This window comes from Balaenoptera ricei, chromosome 14 (assembly GCF_028023285.1).
Source record: "Balaenoptera ricei isolate mBalRic1 chromosome 14, mBalRic1.hap2, whole genome shotgun sequence".
Classification (NCBI taxonomy): Eukaryota; Metazoa; Chordata; class Mammalia; order Artiodactyla; family Balaenopteridae; genus Balaenoptera; species Balaenoptera ricei.
Window position 1 is genome coordinate 26,731,721 of NC_082652.1, and position 24,175 is coordinate 26,755,895.

Below are 24,175 nucleotides of genomic sequence, written 5' to 3' on the forward strand. Positions count from 1 at the left end.
TGCCACCTCCTCCCCGTGACCCCAGCTCCCAGAGACAGCACGGGTGTGTAAGCCCCTCAATGGTGAGAGGGTTGGGAAGATGTGAGGGACAGCAGCCTGGCCCAAGGCATCGGGGGAGTGGGAAGGTCACCATAGAGTCCAGGTCCCAGCTGACGGTCATGGGCAGGGGCCTCGGAGGACGGGCTGCACGGCGGGTCCGTGCGCAGGGAAGGCGCCGCCATCCGTGGGGACCTGCACGTGAGGCTCGGAGGAGGCAGGTGAGACAGGCCCAGGGCTCAGAAGCAGAGATGCAGAAAGAGCCACAGTACCTTCTAGAAGTAAGAGCTGTAGGCACTCACTGACGTGAGGTTTCGGGTGAGGCAGGAAAGGAGAGAAACGGACCAGAGCCCAAGGGGGTGGTGGCCGTGCTGACCCGAGGACACAGGTGCTGAGAGTAGGGGAGGGCAGCGATGACCCTGTTGGCCTCGCAGCAGGAGCAGACGGGGCCTGGGAGGAGGCAGCTCCTTCCTCCACGGGAGCTCCTTGGAAGCCAAGGGAGCAGTGTCACAGTCAGGAGGACTGCAGGATGGAGGGCGCAGAAAGGGCAGGCTTTGAAGATCTTCAATAGAGACACCCCCGAGCAGGTCCCCAGGTCGTGTGTGAGCACAAGGCCAGGCCCTGAGGCTGGAGAAGAGTTGGCAGGGGGGACACCAGCTCCCAGGGCCTCTGCTCGCCCTTTGCCAGGAACAGTGGGAGCCAGCTGGCTTCGCCCTCCTGACTGAGGCAGAGGGGCAGAGGTGGAGACAGACAGGGCCAGGCCATCCTACCCAGGGAGAGACGAGGTGGCCCGTGGACTCCCAAGGCCAGGAAAGAGGACCCAGGCCAATAAACCAGAGCTTTATTGAGTCGCAGCTCGAAGGGCAGACAACTCAGGGACACAGTCCAAGTCCCTACCAGAATCCAGAGCGGCCAGCCTGCTGCTACCACGAGCTGAAGTCCCCAAAATCTCGGCTGGGCTTTTTCTTGGCCACGGGGACAGCTGCACTGGTGGAGGGTTCTTCCTCTGCTACCCGTTTCCTGGGGAGAGAAGCAGCAGACGAGAGCTGCCATGTGGGTACCAGGCCCCGAACTGGGAGCCCCGACCCCCCCTCCTTCACCCTGCACCAAGGCGCCCCCAGCAGCCAGCTCATGGCACAATCCCGTGCCCCCGGCTGCCCACCCCCCGGCGGTAAGTGCAGGGAGGGCACCGTGGAGACTCACGTGACCACCGGGCTGATGTACTTGCCCACCCCCTGGCGGTACGTCTGGGGGCCCTGGCTCCCCTGCTGGGGCTGGCTGGTCTTGGCTGTGCTCTCCAGGGCCGCTGCCTCCAGCCGCGTCTTCTTCCGCTCCTCAGCGATCTGCGGCAGGCAGGGGAGTGTCTGGCCTGGAGCCCTTGGGCCAGGTGGGGCTCCTGGGGACAGAACGGGCCCCAAGTGCCCCCCTCACCTTGGCATCGGCTTCCTCGTAGGGGTCCACAAACACTGTGGTGGAGTCCATGCGAATCTCCTCCTGGTGGGGGCGGGAGGGGGTGAGCAGAGCTGGCGCAGGCCCCCAGCCCGCCTAGGGCCCACCCAGTGCCAAGCCTGAGGAGCAGCCCCCATGCTCCCAGGCACATACCTTAGGGCGGTCAGTTTTGGGGTCACTCTCCACATTCTCCATGGCCGTCAGTGTGTCAAAGCCTCCAACAACCCTGCAGCAGAGCGATGGGGCGCCTGAGAATGTGCCCAGGGCAGGGCACCCACAAAGGCCGTGTCCCTGCGCAGGCCAGGGGCACAGAGTGGCTCCAGAACGAGCCAGTAGGACCCAGAGATGAGGGGCGGGGTCCCCGGGCCCGGCTGGTGGCCAAGTCCAGCTGGCAGCCAGCTCTGTCAACAAAGATTGATCGGGACCCGTCCACGCTCATAATGTCTGTAGCTGATTTTGTGCTATGACCAGAGCGGGGGTGTGACAGAGACCATGAAGCCACAGAGCTGGAAATACCATCTGGGCCTTCACAGGATGGGTGCCGAGCCCCAGACAGGAGATGGGGAGAGAGACAGGATGTGGCCCAGCTTTGAGATTCGGGACCATTCAAGGGAGAGCCTGAGGGAGTCAGGCAGGGCGCTGGGTAGGCCACTGGGGCAGGTCTCAGGTCCAGAGGGCCAAACTCCCTGCCCACCCCCATCCCCCCCCCCAAGAGAAGCCCCAAGCCCCCACTTGTGCAGACACACAGACGGGGCAAGTGGGAGCAGGCCCAACCCAGGGAAAGGTAGACCTCACGTGCAGCTCCTTACCGCCCGAAGATGGTGTGCTTCTTGTCCAGGTAAGCGCAGGAGCGGAAGGTGATGAAGCTGGGGAAAGAGGGATGATCAGGGAGAGCCTGCGCCCCCCCCCCCACCCGCCTGCCTCGGCCCCCTACCAGGCCGCCCAGGAAGGGGCAGGGGCTCTGCCTCCAGGCCTGACCGCCACCAACCTCCTCCTGGGCCGACGCTGTGCCCAGAGCCCGTCCCATCAAGAGACTGACTACAGGACCACAGACTGTAGCCTGGAAGAAAGGAGGCGACGAGCAGGAAGGGGTCCGGACACAGACACATGCGGGAAAGGGACACAAGGGCCAACCTCAAAAATCTTCATGTCTAATTTGGTATAAAAATGGGCAAATCAGGGGGCTTCCCTGGTGATGCAGTGGTTGAGAATCCATCTGCCAATGCAGGGGACACGGGTTCAAGCCCTGGTCCGGGAGGATCCCACATGCCACGGAGCAACTAAGCCCGTGCGCCACAACTACTGAGCCTGCGCTCTAGAGCCCAGAAGCCACAGCTACTGAAGCCCACGTGCCACAGCTACTGAAGCCTGCGCGCCTAGAGCCCGTGCTCCGCAACAAGAGAAGCCACCACAATGAGAAGCCCGCGCACCGCAACAAAGAGTAGCCCCCGCTTGCCGCAACTAGAGAGAAAGCCCGCGTGCAGCAACGAAGACCCAACACAGCCAAAAATAAATAAATAAATAAATAAAATTTTTTTAAGGGTAAATTAAACTCCCCGAGGACACGGATGTGAGAGCCGGCGGGTTGACTGAGAGGGAGGGGGGGAAGGGCGCTAACCAGTAACTTCAGACATTAGACGGATGTACTTCGTGACGTGAGGCCACAAGGAAAACGTTTAAGTTCCAAACCAGGAGAGAGAGAAAAGAAGGAAACAAAAAGAAATAGAAGAAAAGGCTAAGTAGAAAACAAATTAAGATCACCAGAAGCAGCAAAGTGACTGGAAAGTTAAATACACACTTAGGACTGTCAGGCTGAATTAAAATAAACCAAGATCTAGGTGTGTGCTGTGTAAGATACTGCTTTAAGACTTCAAGAATCTACAAGGCTAAAAGCAGGGATAGAGGCAGGAAGTGTGGCGACAGTCGCAACATGGAGCAGTCCCCGGAGAAGTGCAGCGATGCCCCCACACCCCCACAGCCCGTGCGGGACCGAGCTCCATCAACACGCGTCAGCAGCCGCCCAGGGAGCGCATGCCTTCCAAGCCCATCGGACTGCCAAACATCAAAAATCGCGGAATTGTGCGTCCCCGACCTCCGGCCGCCAGGCAGGGCTCCTATTCTCACTTCTAACACAGTTAAAGAAACTCAAGAGAGAATGGAATAAACCTAAAGTAACAGGAGGAAAACAGAAAAACAACAAAAGGGAGACCAAAACATAACAGAAAGGAAATAAAGTCTAAAGTTAGCTCTTTGAAAAGACAAAGAAAACACCCCATAATATTAGAAATAAAAAGAGAAAACCGCCACCAATCCAGCAGCGGTTTTACTGGCTATTTAAGCAGAGTCGGAAATAATAAAAAAAGGTGAGACCACCAGCCCTGCCAACAGCACGCAGAGCACCCACCCAGCCCCGTGGGGCTAAGAAACGCCACATAGCCCTGCCAGGACAAGACAGACGGAACCACCAGCCACCAGCAAGCAGTGGGCGGGGGATGCACAGGCCGAGGCTGCAGGGGGAGAGACACGAAAATAAGAAAGGAGAGAACAGAAACCAGGAAGAAGCAATTCGAGGTAGAAACTGAAAATTACAGAGAAAGTGAGAGTAGACAACCCTTGTAAGCCCCGAGGAAGAACGGACACAGATGTGGTCAGGGATGGGGAGAGAGGGGGATGCATGGACACAGGCTGAGAATCCAGAGATGGGTGAGTCCCATTCCAGCAAAATGTGAATCAGTGCTTGGCCGGAGCAGCAAAGCCCACCTGAGGGTCAGCAGGATGCTCTGCGGCCGTCCCTGCCCAGCGAGGTCACAACAGCTGCCTCGCCTCCAAAGCTGCTCAGCTGTCCCCCCAGAAGGCACCGGCCACCTCGCCCCGTGGGCAGCGCCCACGGTACTCAGACCCCATCAAACCAGTGCAGATGACCCAGGCCGGCCCCCATGTGGAGGGAGCAGCAGTCTACAATCTTGACCAGGACAGACACACGGACACAGCAGAAAGGCTGGCCCACAGCCTCCGGGAGAAAAACAGCATACGCTACAGTGACAGAACGCTACAGGAAAGCGTCTGCAAACTCAGCAACCTCGCCTGAAAAAGTAGGCCCAACAGCAAACCTGATCGGGTGACACAACAGAGCCCATGTCCTCCCCCGCACAGCCCGACGGTGAGGGGACCACGTCTGCACCAGGAAGGAGAGGACATCCCCTCAAGCTGATAACGTGAAATGTCTACGAAGCCTAAGACAGTTTCAGTAAACAACTACTGGAAATATAAGAGAATTTGATAAAGTGCCTAAGTAATAGTTTTTCTCTACATGAACAAGAACCACCCAGAATTAGGGGGAAAAAATTCTGTTTTCAAAAATATCACAAACTACAAAATCCTTAAGGAATAGCTTTATCCAGGAAGGCAAAGGACCCAAGTGAAGAAACTGTAAAATCGCATTAGAAGATAGAAGACATCCACAGGAGAAGTCAAGGCACATCCTTAGATGGAAACTACCCCACGCACGTCCGTTGTTCTAAAACACACGTCGCAAAAAAATTTTTTTAAATAAATAAATAAATAAATAAAACACACGTCATGTCGCTCCAATTAGAATAAAGTCCAGATTAGAGAATAAGCAATCAAAGCCAAAGCAACGTGCAAACAGACAGTGAGGGTGGACCTCCTTCTGGAACTCACTGCAGAGCCCAGTGCGGAGCTGGTGTGAGCAGGTTAAGTGTAACGTTGGCGGAAGTAACAACAAACAGAGTGAGAGCCAATTCCCACAGGAAGGTGCCGAGTGCCGGGGCACGAGGAGGATGACCCGAGGCCCTCATGGCTGGCGGGAAGTGCCTTCTCTGTGGGAAGCTCTCTCAGGGGCTCCGCTGGAGGATGAGCAGGGAAATCACTGGGAAGGAGTCACCTAAGACAGGGGACCACCCATCAGGTAGGAGGGCGTGTTCCACCCTTCGGGGGCCCCTCCCCACTCCACCGGTGCCCGCGATGGCCGGGGGGCCAACTAGCCACCTGACAGCCTGTGACGGGCATCCTGACTGTTCAGTCGCCAGCAAGGCTGCCATCCACCTGGGGAGGGGACTGCTCTGAGTGACACCAGCACAACTGGGAGGAAACAAACCCTGTGCCCATGCCACACACAATCACCACGGACAAGCGAGATCTCAAAACCAAAGCCTTCCACAACTTCCCCGAGACACACGCACGATGGCACTGGGGACTCTTTAAGCACAAGTGGAAATGCCACAGGAGATATGTAAAAACATGTGCCACCTTCCCACGAAATTTTTAAAGTCTGGGGAAAATATCTGGAACACAGGTAAAAATTTAAGGATTTTTAAGAATCATAAATCAAGAAACGTAGATGAACTCATAAAGCTCCTAGACAAGGCAGAGCGGGAGAGAAACACTACACCTGGGGCCCCATTCCACCAAGCCAGGCGGCTCTGCAGGTGAAGCCAGCAAACGTGCATGCGAGCCGCCACCCAAACCGTCCTCGACGCGCCATCAGTGGCCATGTGGCCCAAACCAACCTCCGCAGGCAGCGTGTGGCTCCTGGGAAAACACTCTCCTCTGCGGCCCCGCAGCTCCCCTGCGCCGCCCCCCACCTTCCACTGCTCCTGGTGGCCCCCACGACACTTAGACACAGGCCGCCCAAGCCTGTACGTCTAGCCTGTTCTCACCCTCTCAGCACCAAAACTTAGACCTACTAGGACCAAGGTGGGTGTCCTGGGTATCTAACGCCGCCGAAACACTCACAGCAGAATTCCCGACCCCTCATTGGGTCTCTGCCCCCCGGCCGGGCATCCACATCCACACCCGTATCTGGTGCCGCCCTAGCCTGTTGCAGGCACCACCACGAGGCACGGGGTTGCCGGATGACTCGTTTTACGTGCAAGTGCACACGCCTAGCGCTCAGGCAGGTCTGCGCGTGTCCCCACACTTTCTGGATTCGGGGGAGGGGTGGCACAACATGTAGGGCGAGGCTGACGGAGAATCTGCAGGAGCCACCCCCTCCCCGGGCCCCTCCCATGGCCGCGCATTGACTCACAACTGAGACTTGTTGGTGTTGGGCCCCGAGTTGGCCATGCTGAGGACGCCGCGGCCCGTGTGCGAGAGGTTGGGCCGGAACTCATCTCGGAAGGGCTTTCCCCAGTACGACTCCCCCCCTGGAGGAGGAGGGGGCATGTGGCAGCAAGAATGACCAGGTCCCAGCTGAGCGCAGCTCTTGGGACGCGGCCCAGCTCAAAAACCTGTGCGCAATCCCTGGGGTCCTCATTACCAACTCCCCGCAGGACATCCCCGCGGCCCCAGGGCCCTTAGAGCCCCTGGTTAGGGCCCGGCCCCCAGAACAGGGAGTAAAGTGCCAAGGAGACGGGTGGTTCCTGCTCACACCACACAGGGTGAGGGATGAGCTGGCCCAGGCAGCTGGCAGGCTAAGGGGGGCTCTGGAGGGGCAGCGTCCAGGGTGGGGCCCAACCTCCGCCCACTGTGGGCCCCCTTGGTCTGTGGACAGAGGGGGTGCCCCTGGAGGCCCAGCGGGAGGTACCGTGCCCCAACCCTTCATCTGTGGCTGAGGCCTCACAACCACCTTGAAACGAGGAAAGAGACAGCACGTGGGGCTAGCAGAGTCCCCACGCCCCTGCCCTCAGAGCCTGCTGTGCAGCCAGAGCCCCCAGGGGCCCAGCACGAGCACCTACCTGTGCCTGTGCCCGTGGGGTCACCCCCCTGTATCTGCGGGAAGAACCAGCCAGTGAGGAGCCGCACCCATGAGCCTCAGCCCCCCTGCCCCCCCTCCCCCAGCTGCTCCTGGTGAGAATGGGGCCCTCCCGGTTCACCCCCAAGAGGCCTGGTGTGGCCAGCTGGCCCCCGGGTACACGTGGGTCACTGCAGGACTCCGCACGTGGGCACTGGGGGGCCGGTGCACGGCACTCACCACGAAGTTGCGGATGGACCTGTGGAAGAGAGTGCCATCGTAGTACTGCTTCTTGCAAAGCTTGATGAAGTTCTCACAGGTTTTTGGCGTCTACAAAAAAGGCAAAGTGCTCCCCTGAGGCATGTGGCAACCAGGGAAGGGTCCCAAGGACCCCCAGGGCCCTTGGGCAGTGGAAGGCGGCCCCGAAAGTGAGGAAGGACTTGCAAGGCCCAGCAACCAGGCACTCGCAGGCGGCCACCTCACCCACCAGGTCGCAGTGCAGCTCCAGGTTGAGGTCGCCCAAGTTGGTGTGCAGCCGCACGTAGCCCTTCTTCTTCACGAACCGGTAGCGCAGCACGTCCTCGTCAATGGCGGCTGCAAGCAAAGGCCTGAGCTGCCTGCCTGCCCGTGGCCCGGAGCCCCCAGGGGCATCGGGGAGGGCGGAGCAGCAGGGCCTGAAGGCTCCTCAATGTGGGGAGGGGAGGGCTGGGGGGAGGGGGGAGGGGAGGGGGGGAGCCCTACCAGCCAAGAACAGGAGAGGAAGGGGGCTTGGGGGCAACACCAAGGTGGGACTTGGGCTGGAGCCTGAGGTGGGGTGGCCCCAGCATGGGGAGGGCCTCCCACCACCAGGGAGCCCCCTGGACAGCCGCCCCTATCCCAAGCACAAGCCCACTTTCAAAAGGGGCCATGCCTGGCCACTCCTGAGTTGCCCACGAGCCCACAAAGCCCAGGCACGACAGAGCAGCGCTGAGAAGGGCACGGACAAGGGCGCCCCACCCTTGGCCGCTGTTAACGCTGGCGGTGGAGACAAAGGCCACTACCTGCTTCATGCGTGGTCTCGGGAACCATGGCAGTGGAGGTGAAGGAGGCGCTGACCTTCCCGGTGGAATAGTGGGCCTGCCGAGAAACCACGGTGGCTCCTCAGCCCCGGGAGGCCACCCCGCTGCTCAGGCCCTGCTCGGTGCCTTTCCTCCAGGAAGGTGTCCCTGACCACCACCCACAGGCGCCCGCAGGGGCCTACCAAGGCGGACAGGACAGCCCAGCCCGCACTGGCCTCTCCCCAAGGGCCCAGGGAGCGGGAGCACAGTGAGCCAGCAGCCCACGGGCCTCAACTGGGCTGAAGGCCCGGCTGCCAAAGCTCTCACATTAAGTGAAACCCAGAAAAACACACCAGGCGGAGCCTGGGCATCTCTGGGGTTCAGAGCACCAAGAACTTGAGCTTCTTTTTAAATGTGTCAAGTCCCTACAGGAAAAAGTAAGCCTCAATAAACGGTTTTTTCCCTCTAAACAGAAGGACAAAAAAGTTTCTTCCCATGAGAAAGAAATACACCAAAATGCTAAGAACCATCGTGTTAGAGGTGGGATTAAATTATAAACGACAAACCTTCTTCTTTTAGCACGCTTAGTTTTCTGGACAGTTCTTTAGGGGGGCACCTCAGAGTTCCCCCCCCAGGGTCCCCCAGCCCCAGCTCACCAGGTCCTGCCTGAATAGGGGAGGGGCAGCTTTGGGGCTTGACAAGCCAGGGTGCAAACCCTGGTGCCCTCACTGCCGACTGGGGGTCCCAGGACCAACCATGGGCTGTGTGGGACGAGAAGGTGAGGGCGGGTGCCAGGTACCCCCAGTACCACTGGCTCCCTCCCCCCAGCAGCTTGGCACCCCTGAGGTTGCTCTGGGCACCGAGTAACCAGCTTCGCAGGGCAGTGTCTCTGCCCATACCCCAGGCAGCTGTGGGGCGAGGAACCACTGAAGCTACCAGGCAGCTGTCCACCCAGCACATCTGCTCCGGGCCGGCCACACCTGTCCGTGGCCCCAGCCTTGCTGGGCCAGCCTCAGTGCAGCCCCATCCCCAGAAGTGCCCCGAGCAGCAGAGAGGGCAGCAGCGAGGCCCGCTGCCTACTCACAGCGTTCAGCCTGTCCACCTTTGTCTTCTCGGGGACCTTCATGGTGGCCGCCAGCACCTCGTCGCCTTTGAACTCCTTGTAGAGCTCCTGCAGCGTCTCTCGGGTCTCCGTGTTCGTGTTTTTCAAATAATAAGATGGGTCCTGCTTGGCCTTTTCTTCATCTACAAAACAGCACAGTCGCCCTGAGCAGCCGAGACCCAGCAGCATCCCCAGATGTCGTGACGGGGACAGGAGGCCAGAGCCGCTGAGAGCCCCGGCTGGGACACGAGTCTGAAGTGACCAGAGCCTCTGTCACAGTCACAGCCTCCTGGTCACAACAACCCAGGGAGGAGCCAGTGGGGGAAGAAAGAGCGAGGCCACTGCCCTGTCCCCAGACTGGCCCCAGCCCCAGGGGTCACAGCCTCGCATCACAGGACCCAGTGGCCATGAGCACTCACCACCCTTCATGGGACCTCCATACCCACCCAGCGGCCAGCACGAATGGCCCATCCCTGTGGTGGGACACAGACAATCTCTGAGGAGAAGGCCCACCCAGGCCCCCGAGCACATGGGAGAGGAAGCAGCTCTGACAGACCTAGAGCCAAGTCCTGATGGGGCGGAGGTGGCGGGGAGATGGCCAGGCTGGGCATCATGGTGATGGCCCGGCTGGCACCGACATGTCTGGCCCCCGATGGCAGGCATGGGCCAGGGTGGTCTGCCAACCCCAGCACAGAACAATGGAGCATCAGCTCAGGAAATGCAAGACCTGTGAAAACCTGGGTGAGACTCCCAGACGCTCAAGCCCCAGGGAGGTGGGGGGTTTCGCCCAGGCTCTTCTACCCAAGTCCCTGGCACCCGGGCCAGCCCTGGCCATACATACCTGGGTCTATTATTTTCATGTTATTCTTAACATGAAAGAAGTTGGAGACATTGAATTTGTCCAAACTGGTGGGGTCCTATGGCAAAAAGAACACGTGTGGCAGTGAGCCTGGCACCACAGCCAGACCCGTCCTGGGCCGTGCGGCTGCTGGGCAGCAAAGGACGGGTGGACCAGCACAGGGACCAGGCTGGAGGGGAGAGGCTGGGGGCTGCATGGGCACTGCAGGTCAACAGGGACTCTGCCCTGCGCAGGGTGACGAGCAGGGGTGGGGCGGGGACAGTGGCACAGATGGCTGCTCAGCCAGCTGCGTCCCCTTCTCCCCACACACAGCCGAGCACCCTTAGCTGTTAGCACGGGACGTGGGGTGCCCACCTCCAGGCCTCCTGCAGGCCTCCCCCCTTCAGCCCGGCTGCCAGACTGACCCCACGGTCTGCCCTGGGGACAGCGAGCCCACCACTGGGGAGAGCCATGCACTGGCCTCTGATTAGAACGGGATGAGCCACAGGAGGATCCAGACACCCTGATTTTCTAGGGCCGGGTTCTCATGAACTCACTCGGGGCTCTGACACCTACAGGCACACCCTACACTCGCCCCTGGGTCCCGAGCACACCAGCCCCAGCCCTCAGGCCTGCAACGGGGCTGCCTGGACGTGGAGGTGGCTCTGGGGGCAGAGACGAGGGCCCTGACATGGCAGGGGCGGCCTCGGAGGGGAGTAGTGAGCCCCGGACTGAGGAGACTGCCTGTGTGGAGGCCCAGGGTGACTGAGGGCAGGGAGGGCGGGAGGGGCTCTGCCAACAGCCGGGACAGCTGGGAGCTACGCAGGCAGGGGGCCGCGAGACCACTGAGGCAGGAGGAGCCAAGGTCCTGGGCAGGTGGTCCCCGGGCAGGCAGGGAAGGGGACACCCACCTGCAGGGTGATGATGTCCTGCCGGGAGAAGGGCTCGTCGGTCAGCAGGTCTCGGAAGTTCTTGGCCTTGATGTTTAGCTGCTCCACCGCCTAAAGCCAGGAGAAAGTCCGCTGTCACGTTGCCTGCCCTCTGACCTGGCAGCCCAGAGCCCACCCAGAGGTAGGGAAAGGACCAAGGTGGGGGGACAGGTGTGTGCCACCAAGGGGCGGGGCTTCCTGCACCCCAGACAGGTTGCTGTTGTCACACATCTGTCTCCCAATGAGCCACCCAAATCCGTGACCCCAGAGCCCCGCGAGGCCAACCTCCAGGGATGGGCGTGAAAAAGGCTTAGGGAGGGTTTCCCGCATCGCGGGGCCATAGCCCTGCCATCTGCACCCAGCCCAAAGCAGGCCCAGAGCAGGACGGGTGTGGAAATGCTCCCCTGGGGCGGCACGAGGAGCTGAGGTCCCTCCAGGGTCTTTGCCGATGCCTGTGGGGGGCACCAGGGAACAAGGACCTGCTCAGTGGGAAGAACTGCCCCGGTCCAGTCTGGAGGGCACGAGCAAGCCCCGCCATCTCCTGGCTGCACCGGTGGCTCTCAGCCCATGAGCCGGCCTGGGGCTTCCCAAGGACCCACCTCGTGGGCATAGACGTTGCCGGTGGTCCTGATGGCCACGATGTGGCTGTTGTTGGTGAACACGGTGAACAGCACAGGGCAGTGGTACTTCCCTGGAGAGGAGGCACACACCCAAGGTCAGAGAGCGGGAGAGGCGGAACCCTGCGTCAGCACGCCCAGGGCGGACCCGAGGGACAGCCCATAGCTCAAGCTCCTCCTCCAAGAGCATGAATTCCCATTCATCCTGCAAGACCCAACCCCTGCAGGGCCTTCCTCAGCAAAGTCGGCCTTGTCAGCCCCCAGCCCACCTGGCCTCCCTCTCCACCTCGGGCGTCCGTCACCCCTGCCCACCCACCAGTAGCCCGTCCTTCAGACCCTGACCCGTCCCCGTACATCCTGCGTCCCTCGCCTGGGTTACTGCAACCAGCCCCGGCTGCCCTCCGTGCCCTGCCCCACCAACACCCGCCCGCAGCCAGGGAGCCTGTTCAAGTCCCAGCAAGAACACTGCAGAAAGGGGAACACTTAGAGATGAGAGACCTTGAGTTGTATAGATTCTAAAAATCCCGATTTCAAAACTACAAAAAATAATTATGAGAGCATTCTGGAAACTTGACCACTGGCTGGATAGTCAATGATACTATGGCATTCCTACTAACTTTTTAGATGTGACAATGGTATTGTGGTTATTATTTCTTAAATCTTTAGCTTTTAGAGATGCACACTAAAGTACTTAAGCAGGAGATAGTACGATGTCAGGGATCTGCTTAAAATCACCTGAGTAGGTGCAGAATGCAAGCACAGGTAAAATCAGACACGTTGACAATGGATGGGAGCTGAAGCTGGGGATGGATACGGGGCAGGGAGTCACACACTATCTCTACTTTCTTTCTTTTTTTTTTTGGCTGCACCACGGGATCCTAGTTCCCAGACCACAGATCAAACCCGGGCCCCCCCACAGTGGAAGCGCAGAGTCCCAACCACTGGACTGCCAGGGAAGTCCCTAATTCTCTCTACTTTCACATCCCTGAAAATTTCAACTAGGGACTTCCCTGGTGGAGCAGTGGTTAAGAATCCGCCTGCCAATGCAGGGGACACGGGTTCAAGCTCTGGTCCAGGAAGATCCCACATGCCGTGAAGCAACTAAGCCCATGTGCCACAACCAGTGAGCCTGTGCTCTACAGCCCGTGAGCCACAACTACTGAGCCCATGTGCCACAACTACTGAAGCCTGCACACCCAGAGCCCATGCTCTGCAACAAGAGAAGCCACCGCAATGAGAAGCACGCCCACTGCAATGAAGAGTAGCCCCTGCTTGCTGCAACTAGAGAAAGCCCACATGCGGCAACGAAGACCCAATGCAGCCAAGAATAAATTAATTAGCAAAAAAAATAGAAAGAAAATAAATAATGCTTTCTTTAAAAAAAAAAAAGGACTTCCCTGGTGGCGCAGTGGTTAAGAATCTGCCTGCCAATGCAGGGGACACAGGTTCGATCCCTGGTCCAGGAAGATCCCACATGCCGTGGAGCAACTAAGCCCGTGTGCCACAGCTGTTGAGCCTGCGCTCTAGAGCCCACGAGCCACAACTACTAAGCCCGCATGCCACAACTACTGAAGCCCGCGCGCCTAGAGCCCGTGCTCTGCAACGAGAAGCCCGAACACTGCAACGAAGAGCAGCCCCTGCTCGCCACAACTAGAGAAAGCCCACGCGCAGCAACGAAGACCCAACGCAGCCAAAAATAAATTAATTTAAAAAAAAAATTTTCAACTAAAAGACAAAACAAAGCCAAAAAAAGGCATCTCTAGATCAAAGTTAGTAAAAACTCTAAAAAAGGCAAAGTTAGGTCAGATCTTTCTTGCTGGAATCTCTGAGTTCTCCCATGGCCACCCCGGCCCCGCATGACTGCTCTGCACCCCATCCCACCTGACTCTGGACCACAGACCCTGCTTCCCGCTCCGCTCACCCTGATGCAGCAACACTGGACTCCTGGCTGTGCCTCGGGGCCTTTGCACAGGCTGAGCCCACTGCCCGGAATGCTCTCTCCACATCCCCACAGGGCTCCCCTCCCCCGCCCTTCCTCCCCCTCCCCCCAGATTTACACTCAAACCCTGTCAGCGAGTCGTCCTGTGACCCTCTCTCACCCTGCTTTACCTCTGACCTGGTACACGCAGCACCTGACGCACTACAGTGATCTCATTTCCAATTTCCTCCCTCCCTTTTGTTCCGGGAGAGACCTGGCCTGTCTTGCTCTCCGCACACAGCAGGCGCTCAGTAAACACTTGTGAAGGAGACACACCGAGGGCCTCCCCGAATCACCCACTCTCAGAGCAGGGAGCCACACGGCACCCAGGGACCATCCATGGGGTGCTGTGCTCCTGGCCACCAAGGCCTGCTTGCTCGTTCACTGCCATCTGGCACCTGCTGGGAGCCAGGCCAGCCTCAGCTGCTCCAGCATCTCCCGGAACACACCCGCCCAGCGAGCCCCGACACCGACCTCAACCACAGCACCCGCACGCGCCCAGGGCACGGCGCCAGGCCCACAGAGAATGGAGAACAAGGTCGGTGTCCACGGAGGTCGCCTCGGCGCAGGCGTCTGGCCAGCGAGAACAGTGGAGGGTGTGAAGGGGTGCAGAGCAGGACCCCAGGACTGGACTGCAGCTTTATGACCAGTGCCGAGCGGAAAGCAGCCCAAGAGCCACCTGGCAAATCCGTCAGACCCCCCACACCCACTGCCCAGCCGCCCGCCCTGGGCCGCAGCCTGAGCAGCTTGTCTCCAACGATGACTGGACCAGAGCCACGGCCAGGTAGGGCCTGTCTCCCGTGGGGCCCAGCTGGACCCACAAAGGCCACCGGCAGCCCACATGGCCCAAGTGCCCTTGTGGGAAGAAGTGCCCCAAGCCTGAGGTTTCACCTCCACCCCAGCTTTAAACCATCTGGACCTTTAAGAAAAAATTATTAGCCTTTGAGAAATCAAAAGCAAGCCTCCAGCCTGATCAGAAAGGAACAAAAACTTGGTGAGAGGCGGGGGCCTTGGGTCCTGCGGGCCAATCCTAGAACTGGCTGTAAAGGATTACTCACCTTCACTGTTCTTTGCAAAGTTCAGCTTGATCAGACACCTCCCGTCCAGTTTCTGAAAGAAGCGTAATTAATAATAACAAGTAACTCACATGAAGAAGGGCAAAGGCACCCAAACAAACTTTTTGGCCAAATCAATATCTCCTTAGCTGGGCAGTGGGGACCCAGGCGTTTGCTCTGCTGTTCTGCTGTGTGACGACCCAAGAAACACCGGGCACTACAACGTGGGGGAAGAGGAGTCAATACACGCAAATGCCAAGAGGGGATGGGACGGGATCCTTTCTCAAAACTTCTGGACTTCGTCTGCAGCTCACCTCTCCTCCAGGAACCTGGACAATAAAGCAAAGTCCAGCAGCCAGAGGAAAGCCGCCCAGTGGGGAGGCCTCCGTCAGAGGAAGCGAGGGGGCAGCGGAGACCCTGGATGGGGAGGCACAGGCCCTGCAGTGCCGGCCAGCTCCAAGGGCCACCCGGAGGAGATGCCAGGCATCCTTCCACCAGGGCCGAACCCGGTTCTGCCCCACGTCCTCCCTCCCCTGGCACAGTCCCCGGGCCCAGCCCCGTGCCCGCTCCCCGACAGCCACCTCGGCCCTGCCTTCGTTAGCCAACCACCCCCCCGCACACACCTGTGGACAGATGGTGGGTGCCCGCCCCAGGCACAGCCAGCCCAGGGAGACCTACACACAGCACCCTCCTCCTGGGGCCCTGGGAGGTGACAGGAGCTCACGGCAGCTGACACCACAGGGATGGTCCTCAGGGCCGCGGCCGCGGGGACTCTGGGCACGGGCCGGGAGGGGCACGGGCCCCGCTTGAGGACGCACCACAGACTCCCTGACAGGACACCCGCAGCAGAAGCGATGGCTGGGGGCAGGCGATTGGCGTGCTGTGGGGCTGGGGATCACCCGGGGAGCGGCCGTCCACAGTTACCGAGGAGACCAAGGACAGGGGGCCAGACGTGGACCAGGAAACACGGGGGGCTGGGGGCGACGGCAAAGCACAGCCCCCACCCACAGAGGAGCAAGCTCCAGCCTCGACACAGCTGCAGCCTGATCCCAGGGGAGGCAGTGAATCCCGAAAACAAGGCCACCGCCCAGGGCCCCAGAGTACACATCCGCCTCCAGAACACAGGTAACAAGCGCACAGCTGAGCAAAGACTGAACCCACGACACTTCACACGTCCGAGGCTGGTGGCCAGGACCCTGCTCACACCCCTCGTCTGCCTCCCTCCCTCCCCCTAGCCTCAGCGCAACCAGGTCCTCTTAGGCCTCCCCAAAGACGATGACAATGACAGCCTCCACTCTCCACAGGGCCCCCAGGGTCTGTCACAGAGCTGACCAGGCCTCATCCCGGCAGACGGGCTCTGACCACCACCCAGCCCAGCTCCCAGCTCCGCAGTGCCAGTCACCACACTGCCCGCCACTCCCCCAACGCAGGCCGGACTTCCATCAGGCTGACACCCTGGGGGAGCCAACCTGGCTCCCAGGGTCTGCAGAAGGCCCCGCCCTCCCTGCTTGCCCACCTCTAGCCCCTGCACTGCACCTCCTTAGCCTGCACCCTAGCCCAGGCTCACCCGGCACCTCTTGCCCAGAAAGTACACGGCCCCTGCTGCCTTCCTGCTTCCATCCTCACCTCCCTGAGGTCTGGTCCCGACACAGCAGCCAGAGCCAGGCTTCCAAACAGGCCAGATCACAGCTCGCTACGGCTTAACCCATCTGGCCGCCAGCCCATCCAGAACGAAGCCAGGCTCCCTCCAGGGCTGGCAAGACCCCCCTGATGTAACTCAGACTATCTGCCGCCATCTCCCATCGTCCCCAGGTCACAGCTTCCATGGCACTGCTCCACAGACATCCCCAGGTCCCCCATTCTCCTCTGGTCAGCATCCCGTCCCACTCTGCTCACAGCGCCAGGCCCCGTGCTGCACGGCTAACCCCTTTCTGTGAGTGAATGGGTGCAACCGAATAAATGTGGCAGAGGGAAGGCGCACTGAGAAGTGAACAGAGAGCAGCGGAAGGAGCGGAAAGTGGGCGCCCCGGGGCTTTACAACAAGGCATGCGGAGGGGCGGGGGGTGTCCAGCAGGGAAGTATGCTGGAACTCAACTCCAGATTCTCTCCTGCACCTGTACATGTGACACATCAACAGCTGCTTAACCTAACTCTCCACAGAGTGCACGTCACAGAACGCTGGTGCCCACAAGCTACATCACCCAAAGAGACAGGTGACTCCTAGAGCTGCCGAGGGTCTGGGACGCGCATCTCCCCTGACACGCCGCTGTTGGGAGTCTGGAACAGTGCGACTCCTCCAGGGGGCAACTTGCCAGGAGCTACCAAGCCTAAAACGCAGCCCCCAGCGTCCAGCAGTCCCAGGGGTACACCGCATGTGTGACCACCATCTGCAACAGCAGAACTCCAAATGCCCCCCAGAACTGTGCCACCACAGGAGGGCACACGCAGCCACCACGGACGCAGGCAGGGCCGGACGCACCGACACCTCGGGGGTGGAAGCAAGGGGCAGTGGGATCACCGAGCAACTGCGTCCACGACTGAGGTAAGACAGATGCCTGCACACGTGCACACAAGTGGGGAACACTCCAGAAAGGACCGGTGTGGGTCCTCCACCACGTTCCTGTACCTGACACCTGGTGTTCACCGGCATCACCAAAGCTCCTGCACAGCCACCTACCTCTCCGTTGCTGGGGTTGGTCCCATACTTCTTAAGCCAAGGGACAATGTTCCTGAAGGGAAGAGGACAGTGCGCGTCAGCGGGAGGGCGGGTGCAGCCTGGCGACAGGGCCACAGTGCAGGGGGCCTGCCTCTGGGGGGAGCTGGGAAGGGGCTATACTCCACTTCACTTTTTGCCTCATCAGAGGAAACGGGGGAATATTTCTGGCTACATGGGCTTCAAAGTACGTTCAGGGTTTTTACTCCAGTTACGCATAAACGTGGATAAATAACATTAACAGAAAAAGACGTACATACAATGAGATACTGGGCCAGCATCAAAAATCACACTTCCAGAGAATTCTGAATGACATAGGGGAAAAAAGCTCTCATCTGAGTGAAAAATGGATCCTGAACTGTCTTCAACAGTATGATCTCAAACAGGTTACCACAAATACACTCCCAGAAAAAGAGCACTACAGATATTGACAGTGCTTTCCCTGTACAGTGCAATTATGACCAATTTTCCCTTTTTCTTTGAAGTATTTTCCAAATCTTCTAAAATGAGCCTGAACTATGAGACAATTACAGAAGCTGGTTTACGTTGGGACATAAAACTGAGGATAAAGCTTCAAAGGGAAGCACTAGAAAAGTATGCGCCTCAACTATGGCTCTGCCTTCATGAAGTGAAAGCTACTCAGCTCATTAACACTCTAACAGGTACGGGGTGCGAATTAGAGCACTAGGGACCCCCACACGGGGGAGAGGCCAACGCCCCTCCAGGCAGAGGTCACAGCAGCACTGCCGCCTCGTGCCTGAGGCCCATCCAGGGCTCCCGAGGCTGCCGGGACCTCGGCGTGTCCAGGCTCAGCACTGCCCGGAGCCCAAACACTCCAGCTGCCCCACAGCCCCTTCCTGAGTGGGTGCCAACAATCTCACCACATCTGTTAGTCAGAAGTCAAGGGAAAACTCACAGCAAGTCAAAGACGACGCCTTCGGGGGTGCAGACCGGGTAGACAAAGGGCTGTAAAGAGAGACTGAGAAAGGACAGGGTCACTGCTGAGCACTGCCCCCTCCCAGCCCAGGAGACTCTGGGGGTGTTACCATGGTCTGGAGGAGCCCTGCCTGCTCCTGGCTGCACAGCAGGCTCCGTTGCCGCCATGTTTCCAAGGAGTGGATAAGGGACTCAGACAAGACCTGACGCCCGGGAGCCCTGGGTAAGTTCCAATGCAGGGATATGGGTGTCGAAGGCCACTTCCTGCCTCGTGGAGGGTCCGCATAGGAAAAGCAGAGCCCACAGGTGGAGGAGGATGGTATCCGGTGGACTTCCTTGAGCCAATAACCTTTTCTTCTGGCCTGGGGTCTCCATCACTAGTCATCAAGAGCCCTGGCTGACTTGGCTTGTTTGTACATCAGTCACCTACGAGTTCGGTCAGCACAGGTCAGGCACCAGGACCTGGACAGCCTGGCAGCATTGGGGTCACCTCCCCGGATGCTGCCCCAGGGACCCCTTGTGGGGAGACCTCACCACCGCCCCCTCTGGCCCAACCTTCTACTCTAACCCAGTAGTACTGCTGGGGACCGACCAGAGCAGGACCCAACAACAAGGCAAGCTCCAAACAGCAAGACAGTGAACATGCGTCTTCTCCCAACAGGGCCTGAAGGGCACATTCTCAAAGCACGTGTTACCCAGAACCCAAGGTAGTTACAAAATGGGCGAGACACAGAGCAGAGACCTCTTGGAAGAACTGGGAACCAAAGATTTCCATAGAACCAATTTACAAGACTACACTTCCAGGAGGCTGATGACAAAACTGGTGGCGGTGGTGAGAAATGCAGCTGATGATGTCTGGGCCTCACTTGTTCATACTTCCTGAGCAAGTGAAACAGGTGAAGCCCTCACTCACCACATGGGGAGCCTCCTGGGAGCCCTGGGCAGATTCAGCGGCTGTGCCCCCAGCCTCCCCTGCCCCCTCACTGCCCCGTGGTATCGGCTGACCTGCCTCACCACAGTGCTGGGATCACCAGGAGAGCTTGGTCAGCTCTCAAGGCTCTCCCTGACCTATGGAATCAGAACTTTGGTCAGAGGGAGAGGAGGGCAAGGTGGGGAGAATGCTGTGTAGATACGTGTGTCCAGGACAGAGCTGACCATGGCTCAAACTTGGGGAAACTCAGGCCCATGGGGACCACCAGACCTGCCCACTACCCCAAGCCCTAATGTGTTGCGGTTCATTAGTCTAACGAGGGTGGGAAGAGACATCCAAGTGGCTGTGCAGCTGGGTCCCTCCCCGTCCCCACAGTGACCTGCATTCTCAGGGAAGGGGGAGGGGCCCCAGTATCATGACTATCGGGGTTGCTGTCACTACTCAGACTCTGGACCAAAAGGAAAGCATGAAAGCCCTGGGCTCAGAGTCAGACCACTTCCTGGATGGGATACCTGGGAGAGGGAGCTCACTCTTCGAAGCACTGGTTCTCTCAACTGTAAGGCAGGCTTGATGACAGAGCCTACCTACCTCTGTAGGTAAGAACAAGGTTAAAAGACAATGCACATAAATGGAGACACAGAACAAGCAGAAAACCATCATCATTTCTTTCCATTGCTGGGTCCCTTCTTCCAGTCCACGGAAGATCCGAGTGGGAGAACGCAGACAGAAGCTACACCTGCATCTCCAGGGATCAGATTCACTGTCAAACAGTTGAGTACCCGAGAACAATCATGAGGGAAAGGTTAAACTCTCCAAACTCTTACCTGCAGTGGTCAAAAGGTAGACGACGAAAATCTGTTTGTGCGATATCTGTGCAAAATGAAAATAAAGGACAGAAAACTTACTCTGTAAAAAATTTCACAGATGTGCTCTACCAACAAGTCAACTACGTTTTAAGAAAAAGTGCATGTAAGTCACGGGGATGAAACGCACAGCATGGGGACTGTAGTCAATGATATCTTAAAAATTGTGTGTGGGGCTTCCCTGGTGGCTCAGTGGTTAAGAATCCGCCTACCAATGCAGGGGACACGGGTTTGAGGCCTTGTCCAGGAAGATCCCACATGCCGCGGAGCAACTAAGCCCGTGCGTCACAACTACTGAGCCTGCGCTCTACAGCCCGCAAGCAACAACTACTGAGCCCATGCGCCACAACTACTGAAGCCTGCACGCCTAAAGCCCGTGCTCCTCAACAAGAGAAGCCACTGCAATGAGAAGCCCATGCACTGCAACAAAGAACAGCCCCCGCTCGCCACAACTAGAAAAAGCCCACGTGCAGCAACGAAGACCCAATGCAATCAAAAATAAATAAATAAAATAAATTTTAATAAGTAAATAATAATAATAAATTGTGTGTGGTGACATACGGTAACTAGACCTATTTTGGGTTTTGTTTTGCAACGTACAGAAATATCAGACCACTGCATTGTGCACCTGGAAGTCACTCAGTGTTATAGGTCAACGATACGTCGATAAAAATAATAAAGTAAAACCTGCTAAGATAAAAAAAAAAGAAAAAAGAAACAAAAGAAAACGCTGATGTAAATTACCCAGTGCAAAAATTGCTGTGGGGGCTTCCCTGGTGGCGCAGTGGTTGAGAGTCTGCCTGCTGGTGCAGGGGGCACAGGTTCGAGCCCTGGTCTGGGAGGATCCCGCGTGCCGCAGAGCGGCTAGGCCCGTGAGCCACAACTGCTGAGCCTGAGTGTCTGGAGCCTCTGCTCCGCAACAGGAGAGGCCGCGAAAGTGAGGGGCCCGCGCGCCGCGATGAAGAGTGGCCCCCGCTTGCCGCAACTGGAGAAAGCCCTCGCACAGAAATGAAGACCCAACACAGCCAAAAATAAAAATATTAAATAAATAATAAATAATAAATTTAAAAAAAAGAATTGCTGTGTACTAAAACCTTTCTCTAGACAGAACCAAAACATGGGGTACATCAAGAAAGAGCTTAGAGGAAAAAGTACATACCGCAGGTGGGTTTCTGCCACAACCCTAACTAACACCCCTGCTGTGGGTCTCCCTCTTAGCTTTGCTTTCCAAGAGGCTGGGCCAGTTTTGCTCCCACCAGTGACTGTGACAGTGCTCTTTTGACTGCAGCCTTGATAGCTTTAGGTATTATTGTTCCTTGCATTCTTCTTCTTTTTGTTTTTTTAATTTATGTATTTTTGGCTGCGTTGGGTCTTTGTTGCTGCACACGGGCTTTCTCTAGTTGCAGCGAGCAGGGGCTACTCTTCGTTGCAATGAGCGAGCTTCTCATAGTGGTGGCTTGTCTTTGTTGCGGAACACAGGCTCTAGGCATGTGGGCTTCAACAGTTGTGACACGTGGGGGCTCAGCAGTTGTGGCTCCTGGGCTCTAGAGCGCAGGCTCAGTAGTTGTGGTGCACAGGCTTAGTTGCTCCACGGCATGTGGGATCTTCCCGGACCAGGGCTCAAACCCATGTCCCTTGCACTGGCAGGCGGATTCTCAACCACTATGCCACCAAGGAAGTCCCCGTTCTTTGTATTCTTTATTAACTTGACAGAGAAAATATTATTGTAACCTATGTTAAAAAAAATCACCACCAATATTAAACATTTTCTCCTATGTTTAGTGTATTTCCTCTTTTGTGAACTGTGTCCTCAGCCCATTTGTCTACTACAGTTTCCACGTTCTTATTAATTGTTCACTTTTACACTTACTGCATTGTGAAGACATCATTCCTAAATTATACCCCCCCACACACCAAAAGGAACAGAAGGATTTCAGGCCTTACCTGGTTTCTTGCCACCATAGAAGTGAGTGTATTCAGCACAGGTAATGTACCTGGAAAGAGAGATAATCTTATTACCACCCCTTTATAAAAAGAAGTCTCTGGAAGTAAGAAGTTGATGACCGAAATCATTTCACTCATTCGGAAAATGTTTATTTAACACGTACTATGTGTCAGGCACATAGTGAAAAACACAACAGAACACGGGGATACGCAAGCTCGTAAGCAAACCCAAACGGTCCTGCTCCAAATAGCAGGTTAACAATGAGAAGCAGCTGGCCACATGAAGACCTGGGGAGAGAGCTTTCCCGGCAGAGGGACCAAGCCGACTAATCACGTATAAAAGCCCTGAGGCAAGAAAAGCTAGTGTGTTCCCAAAGAAGAGCAAAGCCACTGAAAAAGAGTGCACATGGGGGCACGGGGCCACTGATGATGGAGACGCGGGTGGTGGTCGTATCACAAGGGGCCTCGCGGGCCGTGGGAGGACTCTGGATTTGCTTCAGGCAGGATGGAAGGACCCTGATCCAGCATAAGTCCTCAAAGCATCACTCTGGCTGCTGTGTGCAGAGGGTCAAGCAATAGGCAGCAGAAAACCAATCTGAGGACGACTACAAAGGTCCAAGAAGGAGCTGGCATCAACTCCACCTGTGGGAGAACTGGTGGATGAGTGAGAAGCGGTCAATTCGTGGAAGAGCCAGCAGGACGTACTGATGGACAGGAGGCAGAGGGAGCTGAGGGAAACTCCCGGGCTTCTGACCCCAGCGAGCGGAGAGCGGTGTGACCACTGAGATGGGAAAATGGGGGAGGAACAGGCTTAGGTGCTGAACATCAAGAGTTGCTTCCCCGCGGGGCACACTGAATTCGAGAAGCCCATCGGATCTCCAAGTGGAGGTGTCCTAAGCAAGACTGGAGATCCCCCGGGGCAGGATGTAAATGGAGAGGGAACCTGGGGAGGAGACGTAGGAGGTCCGGAACGGGGGGAGGAGGATCCAGCAAAGGAGACCAACAAAGAAAGACCCCTGAGGTAGCCTGAAAACAAAGAGTGTGGTGTCCCAGGCACCGTACAAGGGCTTCAGAGGGAGAGAGGCGGTCAGCCGCGTCCTACGCTGTTGAGAAGCCCAACAAAACGAGGACTGAGGACTGACTGACCCCCGGATGGAGACGTACGGAAGTTACAGGATCACGACAAGAGCAGTGCAGCGGGCAGAGCCCGACTGGAATGGTTTCAAAGGGAAAGCAGAAAACAGCCGGTCGACAGAGATCTTCCTCTTCTTGTCATAAAAAAAAATCAAAGAAACTCGGTGGCAGCTGGTGGTGCCAGGTGAGTTTGTTTTAATTGTAAGGTGCTGTAGCCCGTGAGCAGGCTAGGGAGCGAGAACCGCGCCCGGGGAAAGCCGGCGGGGTCAGAGCTGGCAAGCGGAGGGGCCGAGGGGACGGGATCCGGGGAGACCCGCGCCTCGGGGAGCCGCCCCGCCGGGGGACGGCGGAAGCTTCCGGGGAAGCGACGTCGAGAGGGACTCGGCGCGGCGCAGAGTGCGGACAGGCCCGCTCCCGGCGGCGGCTCAACTTACATCTTGTCCTTCTGGTGCTGCCGCTTCCCCATGGCGGCGGCGGCAGGAGCAGCGAGCGAGGAAAAACAACGGCACACTACTCACACCGCGCCTTCTCGGCCGAGCTCCGTAACTACTTCCGGGTCTCTCGGACCCGCCCCGGAAGCGGGCGCTGGGCACGCCGGGAACGGTGGTCCCTGGCGCTCAAGCGCATGCCCGGCCGGCGCAGGCGGCTCCCTGGGTCCCTGGGCTGAGCTCGCGGTTGGCTCGGCCGCGTCGGGGCTGAGCTGCCTCCGCCTCGAAACCCCGTCTTCCCGGGGGCCTCTAGCTGGACCGCCTTGCCCAGCCGGCCCCGGCTCAACGTCATCCCCGCCCAAACCCGCCCTGGTTTCTCAGGTCTTAGGCCTGGAGCCCCAAGAACCCCCAGCCTCGGCCCCATCACCGCTCCCCGCCAGGCCGAAACCTCCAAAGCGACGTGCACATTCGCTGTCTGCTCACTCACCGCCCA

The 24,175-nt window shown here is 58.0% G+C and overlaps 1 protein-coding gene across 1 annotated transcript; it reads right to left on the reverse strand.

Moving 5' to 3' along the window:
- Positions 1 to 860: 860 nt before the first annotated feature.
- On the reverse strand, positions 861 to 23,821 carry PPIL2 (peptidylprolyl isomerase like 2). Its single transcript, XM_059895371.1, has 20 exons — positions 23,689 to 23,821; positions 22,121 to 22,170; positions 20,138 to 20,183; positions 18,363 to 18,425; positions 17,411 to 17,462; positions 14,737 to 14,788; positions 11,683 to 11,774; positions 11,066 to 11,155; positions 10,158 to 10,233; positions 9,299 to 9,459; positions 8,218 to 8,293; positions 7,665 to 7,771; positions 7,418 to 7,507; positions 7,182 to 7,215; positions 6,533 to 6,650; positions 2,295 to 2,351; positions 1,639 to 1,711; positions 1,468 to 1,530; positions 1,240 to 1,379; positions 861 to 1,056 (listed from the first exon to the last, which is right to left on the reverse strand). Exons 1-20 carry the CDS (start codon positions 23,718 to 23,720, stop codon positions 960 to 962), a joined length of 1,569 nt encoding a protein of 522 aa, XP_059751354.1. The 5' UTR covers positions 23,721 to 23,821; the 3' UTR covers positions 861 to 959.
- Positions 23,822 to 24,175: the final 354 nt, after the last annotated feature.